Genomic DNA, 15,326 nt, shown 5'->3' with positions numbered 1-15,326 from the left:
TGTCAGCACCACCCCGATCAAGACAGCGAGTGTTCACAGCACTTCTGTAGCTCCTTCCTCTCCCTCCCAGTCAGTACTTCTCTCCAAAGGTGACCATTGCTCTGCCCTCTGCCCCTGGGTGAATGTCTCATTAACAAGATTTACTTTCTAGAAGAGGCACAGGCTGAAAACTGCACAGAAGACTGAGAGTTCTGATAGTTTTAGGTTGTTCGGTATGCCCTTTACTTTGGGGAAAAAAATCATCTTTGGCTTACAGCTGATGAACATCTCTTGAATTTGTGTTTTTAGACATAATTTTAACACACTTTGATTCCCACTGTTTTTTAATGGGAAGCAGGTTTTCAGTCTCCCGAGTCGTTGTCAGTGTGATTGTTTCCTGTTTTGATTAAATCACTTTGTCTTTCTCACTGGTTGTTATTTTTGATTGTAAAAAGTATTATTTGGAATGACTATAAATCAGTGGAATTTTACATAAACAATTACAGTTTATAATCAGTGCAGCACGGAACATTCTAGTCATTTTTAAGAGAAATTTTTGTTAAAGTAATACATTTTTAAAAAGGCTTAAAGTAAAAACTAACATTCTCACTTCTCCATCTCTCCACTCCTATTAGTGCTCCTTTGAGCTAATCACTTTCAGTTCTTTTAGCTGTTTCTGATCTTGATCTCCATATTTCCAAATAACATGATCATGCTGTTTCTTCATTGTTTTAGTTTTAAATATGCATACTGATTTTTTCTATTAGAGATGGGCAGTGGGTATAAAAATTAAATCCTTATGTACTTCAAGTGCCCTGGTCCTTTATAATGTAGTTAGATAATTGTAAAATTATTGCTGTGACTGCATAAATTTGTCGTTGTGCTTAATAGCATGCTATGATTGTTTGAACCAATTTTTGTTTTCCTTGGAGTTAATGGTCCCCTTGCCTTTTTTTATTTTGTAAGTGTTCTCTTTGAGTATCAAAGATTTGTTTTCAGATCTTTCCAGAAGTATAAAATCTCTTAGTATGGTTTCACCCAGCAGAAAACCTGTCAGTTTTATTTCCTTCTTGGAGTTACTCCTCTGGAGTTCTCTTTCCTACTCCAGTCCAGACTGGTGTTTTTTTTTAAGGTCAGCGGTCAGCTTAGAACTTTCACTATCATCATTCTGGGAATTCCATTTGCCTTTCTCCTTGTTTTAGGTCTTCTTGTTACTGTTTATTCCTATTTTGGTGAAACATTTCTTCTGCTAGTTTGATGGCAAGAAACTAAATGAAATTAAATTTTTTGCTTGTCTAGAAATGTTCTACTTTTAAACTTCATTGGTAGTTTGGTGGGTTTAGCAGTCTAAATTGTCAATCATTTTACTTCAGAGTTGTATTTTGAAAGCTGTACTCCATAATCTGGCTTCTAGTGTTGTTATTGAGAAGAATGATGCCATGTTAATTCTTGCTCCTTCGTATGTGACTTTTTCTAAGATACAAGGTCTGATCTTTATTCCCAGTACTTTGAGAATTCACAGTGATATGCACTGGTACATGTTAATTTTCATTGCATACATTTATTGCACTTGATAATCTTTCTAATCTGAACTCCCATCCTTGAGTTTTTATAACTTTTATTGTGTTAATTCTTTGATAATTTCTTCCAAGTATCTTGTTTCTCTTTTTGAACTGCTATTAGTTGGTTTGAGACTGTTAGACTGATTGTCTGGTTTACTTACTGTTTCTTTCTTAGGTTCGAGTCCCTTCTTTCAGACTCTCCTGAGAGTAGATCTCTAGTCTTCTGCTGGGATTGAAGAGGGATGGCTGCCTGGCTGTGCTGACTGGGGGAGGCCTGACTGCTTTTATACAGGCTTTCAGTCAACACTGTTCTTTTTAATTTTAAAGATAGTGATGCTTCAATTTCTTAAGCCTTTCCAGGTTCTATGTTGCTGCTCTTTGGCTCTCTTCTGTTGCTTATTGTAGAGACCCTGGGAGCTTGGGTCTTTTTTGTTTGTTGTTTCTGCTTGCTGGAGTGTCACTCAGACATCTCCTTTTCCCTCGGTCTTCTTGCCCTCTTGGGAGCATGCTTTTTTGTCCCTCAGCTTTTTAGTGGAGCTTTGAGAGGGAGCTTTTAAGTTGAATACTGCTGCTGCTTTTTGTCTGTTAAAATTGTCCCCTGCTAACTGGACTTTGTTTTTCATTGGATTGAAATTTTGGCCTTGATTGACATTACTCTTTTGTTAAGTTTTCTTAAAAGTTTGCATTCTTTGTGTTCAATTTAAGTGCTTGCCGTGTATCTCTCTTTAGGGCATGGGGTCATGTGATGTTTTCTAATGACAGTGGTGTGATGCCTTGCATGGCAAATGTTTGGAGTAAATGAAATTATGCATGATAATCTCTGAATCTCTCAACTGCAGAAATGCAAGTATTAAGGTATTAGGCCTGCTTAGATTGTTGGAGTATTGCAAACATGAAGCCAGAGTCGTGGCTTTGATTTCTTTGTGAGTCAGTTCTGTCTTACCCTTGTCAACACCCTGATCATGCTGCTGTCAGAAATCGGCAGACCTGGGTTAGAAGCATGACTGGATCTGTGGAGCTCTATCGTTACTGATGGAAATTTAGCTGGAAGTGGTTAGAATACAGAGCAGATTGTTATGTAATGGTGGTAATTGTGTTGGGTAACACACATTACTGAGAAGGCTTCTCTTTCCTCTCTCTACTGCTTCTCCCCACTTGCTTCAGGCTCACTGGTTTCCTTATTGTTTCTCAGTATGCTCTGCAGGCTTCTCACTTGGGCCTTGACTCCTGCTGTTTCTAGTGCATCAGCTTGAGTCACTGCTTTCCCCTCCTCTGCTCACCTCTTACCTTTATGATGAGGCGTTTGTGACTGTTTAATGCTTCAATTTATCCTCATTCTCCTACTGGGGGCGCTTTTAAACTACTCTCAGGTTTTTTCCACAGGCTTTGTCATTTCAAAATTGACATTTAATCTCCCGCTAGGATATAAGCTCCAGCAGGGCAGAGGTCTTTATTTTATTCACAGCTGTAGCTCCAGCACCTGCAACAGAGCTGACAGTGTAGAGACCCTGGGAGCTGTGAATAAAAGACCTTATCACCCATTTGCTTCCAAACAGCCCTCTATCCATAGCACCCTTGGTGTGTCTTCCTCTACACTACAGAATTTGAGAAATCAAAGTTTTTTCTCTACTTAAATTTTTCCCTGGTTGACTCTTATTTACAGACAGAGCTTCTCTGAGGGTATGACTAAAAAAAAAAGCTAAAGAATTGGAGATGGGTTTTACTCTTGTGCACGTGAACTTCTTCATTACTTCCATACTTTCAGATACTTCACTAGGGAAGCATTTTGCCTGGGCTGTGGTTTGATCTTTGCTATAATAAAGTGCTAAGCATGAAAGCAGAGAATGCATCCTTACTTATAGTCTGTACACCTCTCCTCCACCCCCAATTTGCCACCTCACACAGACATTTGTAATACAGCCAGCACTGATACAGCTCTGACTTTATCTTGGTGCTTTTCATGTTTTATTTCATTTGTCTTCACAGCAGCTTCATAATGAGGTAGAGGTACTGCTATTATTACTATTTTAATAATAGATATCTGAGATGCAAATTATGTAATTTACCCAAGGTCATACAGCTGTTAGCAGAGCTGAGGTGTGAACTCAGGCAATCTGGATCCAGAGTCCATGCTCTTAGTCTTTGGGGGAAAAAAAAAAAAAGGTAAAATGCACGATTGTTTATAAGTGTACAATTTTATGGCATTATGTATTTTCAAAGTGTTGTACAGCCTATTGCTACTATGCATTTCCAGAACTTTCCCCACCCTTTGGCATCTGGTGAAACCTCTTTCTACAAATTTGATTGTGTATGGTTATCTCATTTAAATTGGATCACACAATATTCATCATCTTGTGTTTGTATAATGTTTTCAAAGTTCATCCATGTTGTCACATGTATCAGAGTTTCATTAATTTTTAAGGCTGAATAATATTCCATGCATGTCTTTACCACATTTTGTTTGTCTGCTCAACTCTTGATGGGTATTTGGGTTGTTTCTACCTACTGTCTGTGTGTGAGTGATGCTCCTGTGAACACTGGTATGCGAGTACTGTTTGGGTGTACCACTAGATGTGTGTAATTGCTGGATCCTATGGTAATTGTTTTTCTCTTTTAGCTTTTTGGTGTAGCAGAATACGATAGTGTACACTCAGAGGAAAATTTTTTCAATTCAGAAAACTTCATCATGGCCTTCTTTATTCTTTCATCAATGAAACTGAAAACTGCTTACATTTTAGAAGTGTGAGAGATGTACAGTATCAGCTTCTGGAAGATGGAGTCCTTGATACAGGTCTATTCTGTACTGCTCCTGGTTTGATGTGAAAGTCACTCAGTTGTGTCCGACTCTTTGCAACCCTGTGGACTATACAGTCCATGGAATTCTCTAGGCCAGAATATTGGAATGGGTAGCTGTTCCCTTCTCCAGGGGATCTTCCCAATCCAGGGATTGAAGCCAGGTCTCCTGCATTGCAGGCAGATTCCTTACTTGCTGAGCTGCCAGGGAAGCCCTGGTTTGATATGAGCATTCAGCAAAAATTGGCCAGTTTCTCCCATCACTTCCTACCTTAATACCTGTGCTGTGGTAAAGCTACTGCAGTTGAACTTTCTTTATCATTTCTTTATAATCTTTCTTGTAAAACTTCTCTTTTAAAAATGATGGCCTCTTTTTGAAAATATCCTCTGAATCCACTGTTTGCTTGACAGTTTAAAAAAATTCTCTTAAGTTGCTTTATTTTCTAATATCAGTATTTATGTTCATTTTTTATTATGTAACATTCTTATGACTATACTTGGTCTGTTCTTAACTTTTATTTGTACTTTGAATTCCCTATGGATATAGAGTACATACATGTGTTTAGAGTTCCCATGGTGCATTATGTGAAATGTATAAATTCATTGCATGTTTTTGAATGCTTGGTTCATTGAAGGTAGGCACAATAATGAATAATAGTGTTTAAAACTTCCCAAAATCTTCGTCTCTCTTTCATATTTTAAATATCAGTGAGTTTCAATTTTGTCACATATTTCTTGAAAGCAAATCGAGGCCCAGAATAATTTTTCCATTTAGCAGACAAGATGTTGTGTCAAAATACATGAATCTTTCTCTTTCCCTAAATAATTTTTACTTTCGTTTCAGATTGTCGCCAGCAAAGGTGGTTTTGAAATGGTCACCAAAGAGAAGAAATGGTCTAAAGTGGGTAGCCGCTTGGGATATCTGCCAGGAAAAGGAACTGGATCCCTTTTGAAGTCACATTACGAAAGAATTCTCTACCCCTATGAGCTTTTCCAGTCAGGGGTCAGCCTTATGGTGAGATGCATCACTTTTCTTAGGCGTGAATAAATCCAATATAGAAACACACTTTAGACTGTTTATTCTAACAGGTTAGCTAGCAGTTGGTTCTGGTTTCTCCAGGTAGCAAAATTTGGGGGAGCAAGTTTAAAAAATCACAACTGTTTTTGATTGTTTACAAGATAAAGGCTAATGGGAGTGAAGAATGTCTTCTTACTTACATAAGATGTTTACACTTATGCAAGACTTAAGCTTTAAAAAAAAAATTTCTCCACTTGGGTTCATGTGTTTTTTTTTTAACGGCTTGATTGAGGTAGGATTTACTTACTACAGAATTCACCCATTGTAGGTACACAGTAAGCTGTGATAAATTATAAATTTATGCAGCTGTCATCACCATCCGGTTTTAGGACACTTCCATTAGCCCAGAAGATTTCTTTGTGTTTGTTTATAGTTGGTTCTTGCTTCTACCCTCAAACCTGGACAACTCCTAATCTGCTTTCTGATTCTGTAGTTTTACCTTTTCTAGAAATTTCACATAGATGGAATCTTACAGGGTGATTTTGTGTATGGTTTCTTTCACTGAGCCTAATGATTCTTAAGGTTTATCTGTATTTTAGTATCAGTACTTCATTCATTTTTATGGTTGAATAATATTCTGTTGTATGGTTATACCACATTTGTTTATTCATTTATCAGTTGATGGACATTTCGATGTTTCCAGTTTATGGCTATTATGAATAATGCTATGAATATTCATGTACTAGTCTTTGTGTGGACATATGTTTTCATTTCTCTTGGGTAGATACCTAGGAGTGGAATTGCTGGGTTATATGGTAAGTTTGTGTTTAACTTTTTAAGAAACTGCCAAACTGTTTTCCAAAGTGGCTGAACCATCTTGCATTCCCACCAGTAATGTAGAGGCTTCCAGTTTCTCCACATCTTTGCCAACACTTGGTATTGTCAGTTTTTTTGCTTACAGCCATTCTAGTGGGTGTGTAGTGGTATCTCATTGTGGTTTTAATTTTATTTCCCTAATGACTAATGGTGTTGTGCATCTTTTCATGTGCGTATTAGCCATTTGTATATCTTGATGAAGTGTCTGCTCAAATCTTTTTTTTATTGGATTGTTTGCCATCTTATACTTGTTTTAAAATTTTGCTAAATATTCTGGATATAAGTCCTTTATCAGATGTATGATTTCATATAAGTATTTTCTTCTAGTCTGTGGTTCGATTTTCTGCCTCTTTTATGGATTGTGCTGTTATCATATCTAAGAAATCTTCTCTTAACCTAAGGCCAAAAGTTTGTTTTCATTTAGAAGTTTTATAATTTTAGTTTTTATGTTTAGGTCTGTGACCCATTTTGGATTATTTTTTGTGTATAGTCTTAGGTAAAGCTATAAGTTTGTTTTGGGGGCATTGAGGTATAAGAATATCCAGTAGTTGCAGTAGCATTTCTTTAAAACATGGCCTTTTTCCCATTTACCTTGCCAAGGTGATTTACCTTGCCCAGGTGATTAACCTTGGCACCTTTGTTGAAAATCAGTTGACTATAAATATATAGGTTTATTTCTAGTCCATTTTGTTCTTTGATCTGTATGTTTCATCCTAACAACAATACTGTGCTATCTTGAGTACCATAGCTTTATAGTAAGTTTAGGTATCTGGTAGTAGTATAAGTCCTCCAGCTTGGTTCTTTTTTCAAAATTTCCAAAATATTTGCACTTCCACATAAATTTTAGAATCTACTCCATTTCTGTGGCAAAAGCCTGCTAGGATTTTGATAAGGATTGTCTTGAATTTGTAGATCAGTTTGGCGGGAAAATTGTCATCTGGTTTCATGTGTTAATAGTTTTAGGGGTATATTAGAAATTTGTTATTTTTCTTCTGATTCTCAAACCTGATTTCTTATCAGTGAATCTGCCCTCTTCCTGTGCTCTCAATTCTCTAGGGCGTACAAATGCCTAATTTAGACCTTAAGGAAAAAGTGGAGCCTGAGGTTCTTAGCGCTGACGTCCAAACTTCACCAGAACCGGGAACAAGAATGAACATTCTGCCGAAGAGAACAAGACGCGTCAAGTCTCAGGTGTCAATTTCTGTGGGCCATTTTGACAGGGATTTTACCTCCTTGACTGTGCAGAACACATGCCTGGTTTGGGGAGGTCATTCACATACTGTTCTTAAAAGACATTTTTTATTTACTTTTGAGATGAATAAGGAGGAAATTATAAAATTTGGTCTGATTTGATTTAGAGAGTTTTTTGTTAATATTAAACAACTTTGACAGAGATGACAAGTCAGAGTGACTCTGGGTACTGGGCCAATTTCATAGACATGCTGATGATTTCTAGTACATTTTATTTTCCTGGTTACTGTAAGTGAGAAGAGGAGGAAGAGAAGAAGAGTAGGAAGGAGAGACTTTATTTTTTACACATCCTTCCTTTAAAAACCAGAATATCATTTTCTTGTGTCTGAATCATTCCAATGTAATTTCTATAATGTTCTTGTGACCTAGAATAATTTTAAAGCCTAATGAAAGCATCAGAAAAAAAATGCACATAATTTCTTTTTGTCTGCTTCTCTCCCACTTTCGTATTCCCATTTCTTTGTGGTCGACTTCAAGTTGTGTTTTGTTTCTGTTTTGGGGGTAATCTTAGTTCCTGGATCAGGGATAAGGCAGCAAGCCTATTTAGAGAGAATTAAAAATTTCCTTTATTTTTAACTGGCTCTTAAAACTTTTCTTAGGTAAGAAAGTAAATTAATGCATCACAAAACTAGACTAATGTGACTTTTATTTATTTTTTTTAGTCAGAGTCTGGAGAAGTGAATAGAAATACGGAACTGAAGAAGCTTCGGATTTTTGGGGCTGGGCCTAAGGTTGTGGGCTTGGCAATGGGAGTAAAAGAAAAGGAAGGTAAATCTGTTACTTGGTCACGGAAAGTATTAAGGTGCAGTGGTGTGGTTATAACAAATGCAGATTGTGCTTGAATCGTAGTCTGCTGTGGGGTTTTCTAAGGATTGTATTGTAGACTTGCAGCATGATTTCCAGACAAATCACCCTTTTAATGGCAGATAATCTTAAGGTGTGAGAAGCCATAGTATGTTAAATTTTTATACTATTTTGGGAGAAAATTTCCTCCTCCATTTCCTCCTTCCACTTGACACAAAAATTATTGTTTTTAAAGGCTAATTTATAACAGAATGGTGAAATTAATGATTCTTACCTGGTGATCTAAAGCTTGCTGTTTTTAAATTTAAAAAGAAATAGAGGAGTCTCTCTGACCTTTAGAATCAGAATATGCTAGGGAGAGCTAATAATTTAGATTCTAATTATAATATTTTCCTGTAATTGCCTTGATGTATATTACACCACTTCTTTTAAGTAATCTATTTGAAGAATGGCTGGTGCTCCCAGCTTAGCATGTTAGAATTAGCATGTGAATGAAATTGCTAACCCAGAGATAAGTACATTTCAATTTTAAGACTCAAGTTGACGAAGATTGTGTTGGATGTGTTTTTACTGTATAAGAATTTAATGGAATACTGTAATCACAAGTCATACTGATTTTTATGCATTTTATGATATGACTTAGGTCATGATTCCAATTCTGGACTGAACTCTGGTTGATCAGATAATATTGTTCTATCACCAAATATTCAGTATGATCAGACTTGCTTGATATATTACAATGTTTACTATTACTCTTAAAAATTAAGCACCTTATCATTTTTATGTTTGTAATTGTATTGGCTGGCAGTAATCTTAATACTAGTCTCAAATTAGTTCCTGATAAGTTCTACATGTGGGCAATACAGAATTAGTACTTAAACTCTCTGCAGCTCAGTTGCCTGGACTAGAATCCCAAATCTGCTACTGACTCAACTTTGTGAGTTTGGGCAGGTTACCTAACTTCTCTGTTCTTCAGATTCTTTATCTTCACTGGGGGATAATAATTTATCTGCCTCATAGTGTTGTGAGATTTTAACTAATTTAAATAATTTAAAATAGTGTCTGGTCCATGGTAAGCTCTCAACATTAGTTTTTACTATTATTATATAATTATTTTTATTTCAAGATGAGGTCTCCCGAAGACGAAAAGTTACCAACAGGTCAGACGCATTTAACATGCAAATGAGACAACGGAAAGGAACTCTCTCTGTTAACTTTGTAAGTGTTCTGAGATGTGTTAGGAGGGAAAGGATTTCTTTTTATTTTAGTTTTGCTTTTTTTACCTTGCTGTGTCTGGTTTGTCGTTTAGTTAGTTCATTTAGTCAGAAGACTTAGTGCATCTGAAGCTTCAGCTTTGGTGTATATCACATTAACCTTGCTTTGTGGCATACACACAGACGGTTCCTGAGTCATACACCTAGTGAATGAGTGAGAGGATGACTCTGTCAACCCTTGGCTGTATTAGACAGTGCTCAGTCCTCAGCCCTCTACCAGTGAAGAGCATTTGTGTGTAGGAAGAGTGACATGGTTTATTTTATTAATAGAAATTGACATTCAAGTACCCTAGATTTGTAGTGGTCCTATACTCGGATACCTTGTTATACTTCTATTAACTTGCTTGTAGAAGCTCTGAGGAAATTCAGGAAGTTTTGCAAAGCTGTTTATATACTGTTATTTAAAATAAGCATTCAGGACTTCTGTTCATTTTTTAGTGTACAGTATTTTGTTTCAATTAAGGCATTCCTGGTAAAGATTTAATACTGCTTTTTAATAAACTTATTAATAAACTTTCATGTTACTTTATTTTGTTGTTAACAGGTTGATCTGTATGTTTGTATGTTTTGTGGTCGGGGAAACAATGAAGATAAGCTGCTGCTGTGTGACGGGTGTGATGACAGCTACCATACGTTCTGTTTAATTCCCCCACTGCCTGACGTGCCCAAGGGCGACTGGAGGTGTCCTAAGTGTGTGGCCGAGGTACACACCCAACCTTACCTTTTGAAAGGAAGAAAAACATGCATAGAGTGTACAGTCAGCACTTCCCATGAAGCTGCTTCTCCTCTGTCTTTGTTTTTCAGAGCTTGAAATTGCTAGGCTTTTTAAAAGAGTGACAGTGACTGGAAATGTAACAGCTCTGTTTTTTTAAGTGTCTTTTTCTGACTGTGGTTTGATAACTCTTTTGCTACAGAATGAGACTTTTGCTAGACTGTTCATATTCCGGGAAAACAATAAAAGTGGAGAAAATCCGTAGTTTATTTGTTTTTTTCTTTAATTAAAAAAAAAATTAAAAATCAGATATGAAGCTCTAGAACTTAGGATCTATGCATCCAGTTTTCATGCTGCCACATAAACTGTTAACTTGTTTAAATTGTGACTTGATTGTACTAAATTTGTTATTGAAAGATTATAGTAATGTCACTGTCATGAAATGCCTGGTGTTTATTTTAACAAAACATGATAGAATGTTGAAGGGAAAGAGTTGGCTGGGTATATTTAGATACATTGAAAGCATATGTTTATGATCTTCTAATTATTTTTTATTATTTTCAACATTAGGTGATTCAGAAGCAGTTCCATTCTAAGTCTTTGTGTTAAGAAATTGGTCATGATAGTAGGAAAAAAACCATTCTTCTCTCTGGGTGTCCTAGCAACCTGGTGACTGTCCCTTTCTCCATTACCTTTCCTCCCTCCCTGAACGTTTATTTTTTTCCACCAAGGATGATAGACATCTCTGGGCTTGATTCCAGGTTGGTAGCCCTCCAGGTGTGTGTCTTGATGCCAGAGCTTAATGCCAGCTCCAAGCCTGAAGCTGTCCCATGACCACCTTCCTCTGGAAGGCATGAGAAAGCAATTGAGGTTTCAGAACATTATTTCCTGGTTCCACACTGAAAGTAATTAATACCTGTTTTGTGGTCTAGAGTTGACTGGATTTGTTTTACCTTGGAAATGATCAAAGAAGGTCATACCGAGAGCCTTATTCTTTCTTCAGTGTCAGTAAGTTAATCTTAGATATTTTTTTCTTCCCAGGAATGTAATAAACCTAGAGAAGCTTTTGGATTTGAACAAGCTGTACGAGAGTATACACTTCAGAGCTTTGGAGAGATGGCAGATAATTTTAAGTCTGACTATTTCAATATGCCAGTCCATGTGAGTATTTAGGTCACTTTGGGGAAGTATGAAGGATTTGTCTGAGTCCAAAGCTTTTGTTTTGCTTTTTAAAAGCTTCCATTATTTTGTGGAAAACAGAATCGGCATGAAAAAGATGATAGAACACCAGATCTGAGGATCAGGGGCCTGAGGTCGTCTTCTGTTTCTTCAACTTTCTCTTGTGGCAGTGTGTACTCTCCTGTTGAGAAATTGACTTCTGTCTTTCCCTTATTTGTGGACTCTCTGGGCACAGACGTTTTCACACAAGCATGAAAGATGTGGCAGTTGCTGCTTTTATTTAGCTATTTGTGCTAGGAGGTTTGCTGCTTTTCCTGGGGCATCTTGGGCTTTAAAAAATCCCCATAAAATAATTTTCTAAAGCTATTAAAATTCAGCCTTGATTTTTGTATTTCCTTTTTCTTCATTGTGTCCTGGGTCATCTTTATCCTACTTAGTTGGAAAGCAGCTTGCAGAAGAAAGCAGTTGAAGTTCATCGTGTTTTTTTGTGTGGTGTTTTTTTTGTTTGTTTGTTTTCATTGTGTTTTTCATCTAAGTTGTCTTTAGCTTTTCCCCATCCTCAATCAGAAAAGCTAAGACTGCATGCAGTCTTTTCAACTCTGAGAATTGAGAGGGCTTCTGTTTTTTCATTGGTTTTGTTCAGTTGACCTGTGTGTTATATTATAGTGGGTTATGATTGTATTGAGCTTGTAATCTGTTATCTCTGTTTTCCATGTGTAGATGGTCCCCACAGAACTAGTAGAAAAGGAATTCTGGCGGCTGGTGAGCAGCATTGAAGAAGACGTTATTGTAGAGTATGGAGCTGACATCTCCTCAAAAGACTTTGGGAGCGGATTTCCTGTGAAGGATGGCCGTAGAAAGATGCTGCCGGAAGAAGAGGTGCAGAGCATGCAGTAGTATCCAGACTTCTTACCTGTGGCCAACTCAGCCTTTGCTAGTAGAAAATGGCCTTTCTTTAATCCTAGGGACCACATTCATTTAAAACACTAAATATGTAGAATTTGGACATTACAAATAGTCTTCTGTTTTGAAAACAATAAATTCAGAGTAACTTTAAAAATCATTTAAGTTTTCATTTTAAAACAAGTTTAATTAATTTAAAACTTAACTCCAGTTAAAAGATTTTGTGTAGCTCTATTTGGAAATGTAGATAATGACTTTAGGAAAAAAATACTACATTTCACCGGTAGGTCCACAATTAAGTTTCCTTCAATATCTGGGCAGGTAGATCTTTAAAAGTAAAGCTGAAGTAAGATGATCATTTATTTCTTTTTCTTTTACTTTGGTCTTTGTCACTTTCTTTTCCATTATATTTGGCAACAGTTGAGAATTCTATTTCCTGTTTTCCTACACATGGTAAGAAAAAAAAGGTACATAGTGGAGAAGGATACATAGTTGAAAATATGGCCCCTCTAGGTCTCTTGTTACCATTGGCATGGTATATCTCTTTCCATTGTTTTACCTTGAAGCTGTTTGTATTTTGGAATCTGGCCTGTGTCTCTTATAGGCAGCATATGCTTGAATCTTGCTTTTTAAAAATCTAATGTGAAGGTTGACTTTAGTTGGAGTGTTCAGTCCATTTAAACTTAACATGGTTGGTTTATATCTGCCATCTTGCTGCTTTCTCTGTCTCCTGTGTTTTTGCTCCTCTCTCTCTGTTACCGCCTTCTTTTGGTGTTCAAGAGGTATTCATCATACCATTTTAATTGGCCTGAAATTTTTTGGGGGGAGATACATATTTTGAGTTATTCAGTGGTTTTCTAAGAATTATAGTATACAGCTTTAAAAAAAACCAGCTTCATCAACAGTGTCTGTCTTTAACTGATCACATTCTACTTCATTTCAATATTGACTTCTGGTAAATTAGAAACTTGGAAACTCTCTTTTCATTTGCTTTTCTCTTTTGCATATTGTGTGTTGTATCCGAATATTGTATAATACACCAACATGGCCGCATAGTATTGCTTTAAACCATCTTATGGTCTTTAAAACAATTCAGAAAAAAGAATTTGACAGTCTTTTTTACATCATTACGCATATACATCCTTTCTGGTACTCTGTCATTCCTGGGGGTCCAGGATACTTTTTATTTGAGCCTCCTGGACTGTTTCTATTTGTAGTAGGTCTGCTAGCAGTGAATTCTTGTCTTTGCTTATGTGAGAGTGTATTTAGCCTTCTTTTAGTTTCCTAAGACTAAATACTTCTCAATTTTTTTGGCTTTGATTGTGTTCTAGTTTCTTGAAATGATTGTTCTCATAATCTTGTTCAGTTCTATCCTTGTTTTCTGTAGAGGGAACTGCCCAACCTCCCCACATCACCATTTCCAAAAGTTCTTCATGATTAGAAGTCTGCTTCGTATCCAGGTCTCTAGTTAGACGGAAGACCCTGTTTCATCTTCTCTTGTTGTATCCTTCCCTATGTAGTATGTCTCTGTGAGCAGGTAAGCATCATGCCTACAGAATCATGTTCTGAAACAGGAACGTGAATGTGCGTGCTCACATCGTTCAAACCCTGGCTTGCCTTGTTTGAGTCCCGTCTTACCCTGACCAGTCCATTGTAACTCCCTACAGTATCACCGACCCAATTTATTCATGGTACAGTCTCATTCTTTATCATGCCAACGTCCAGTCAGAAATATCTGACTACTTAATATGTGCTGAGTGGGGTTTTCATTTTTTGTTTTATTTATGATCAAAAGTTGTATCTTTTGGCTGTCTCTTATTTTAGCCTTATTATTGATTTTTTCCCTCCTGTCATAGTAGAGCACAGGTTAAGATAATCACATTAGGGAAATGTTCAGATTATCTCATTCACCGATTCTCTCTTCAGCTTTGTCACTGGTTATTTAACCTTTTTACTTTGAGGGTTTTAATCTCTGTATTATAGAAACTTTCACATATTATGTTAAAAGTTAACATAATAATGAATTTCTCTCCCTTCCTCCCTGGCATCCAGGTTCAACCATTACCAGCCTTCTAATGGAAGGCAGTTGGATTCTCTTGTTTCTGCATTCAGACTTCTGCAGTATCACATCACATATCCTCTGGAAAATGCAACTACACTCCTGCAAGAATGACAGTGGAAAAAGACAGATAGCGTTGTTACGAAAGTAGTTCGATTTTGTGGGTCCCCTGGGTTCCTTATACTCCACTTGGGTTCCTTAGGCCCCTTTGAGAACTGTTTGCCGCAAGGATGATAGCATTTTAAGTCTCTACCACATATGGCTTCAAAAGTGGGTGTTTGAAGCTCATGTCCAGAGCTTATATCCAGTTAGAAACCTCTGAAAACTCAGCACCTTTCCTTTTTCATTCTGGCTGTGCTTTCTTTGTTTTTTGGAAATTGCAGTTTCTTTTTTCTCTTGAACTCTTTGGTGAAACAAAAAAATTTTTTGTTGTTGTTAATAGATGTGTCTGTAGTGTGATTATCCAGGATTCTTGCCTGTAAAATCCCATGGACAAAGGAGCCTGGTGGGCTACAGTCCACGGGGTCACAAAGAATTGGACATTACTGAGCACATAGTTGGGATTGGGGGTGCTGACTTTCTGCACCATCTTGGTCTTCACTATTGCCACAGATTCAGGATTCTATATCCTATTCCATTTTGTCCTCACAGTATCTTGGCACCATAAATATATCGATAAACATTTTGGTAAGTTATGCTACCAGGGATAAAGTAGAAATACAATATCAACCTATTAAAATGAATCTTAGTATTTTACTGGTAAGCTGTGGGGGTGGGTGGGGAGTAATAATAAGCCTTATATGGGTAGAGTAAGCCAGAGATAGCTGGATAATTAAAGGGAAATGTAAATATCACTTAAGAGATAGGCTTAAATATTTAGGAATATGAGTTACATGTAGAGAGCAAGGAGCACAGA

At 36.8% G+C, this 15,326-nt stretch overlaps 1 protein-coding gene across 1 annotated transcript in view; it reads left to right on the top strand.

The window, feature by feature from the left end:
* Nucleotides 1–15,326, top strand: part of KDM5A (lysine demethylase 5A) — a 63,770-nt gene that overhangs the window by 7,727 nt on the left and 40,717 nt on the right. Inside the window, exons 4-10 of the mRNA XM_069581561.1 lie at nucleotides 5,179–5,349; nucleotides 7,285–7,419; nucleotides 8,142–8,247; nucleotides 9,410–9,501; nucleotides 10,102–10,260; nucleotides 11,311–11,430; nucleotides 12,169–12,327. Coding sequence (XP_069437662.1) covers nucleotides 5,179–5,349; nucleotides 7,285–7,419; nucleotides 8,142–8,247; nucleotides 9,410–9,501; nucleotides 10,102–10,260; nucleotides 11,311–11,430; nucleotides 12,169–12,327 — 942 coding nt within the window. The remainder of the gene's footprint in view (nucleotides 1–5,178; nucleotides 5,350–7,284; nucleotides 7,420–8,141; nucleotides 8,248–9,409; nucleotides 9,502–10,101; nucleotides 10,261–11,310; nucleotides 11,431–12,168; nucleotides 12,328–15,326) is intronic.

This window comes from Ovis canadensis, chromosome 3 (genome assembly GCF_042477335.2).
Source record: "Ovis canadensis isolate MfBH-ARS-UI-01 breed Bighorn chromosome 3, ARS-UI_OviCan_v2, whole genome shotgun sequence".
Classification (NCBI taxonomy): Eukaryota; Metazoa; Chordata; class Mammalia; order Artiodactyla; family Bovidae; genus Ovis; species Ovis canadensis.
The sequence above is the reverse complement of the archived record's forward strand: the minus strand, read 5'-3'. Positions and strand labels throughout refer to the sequence as shown.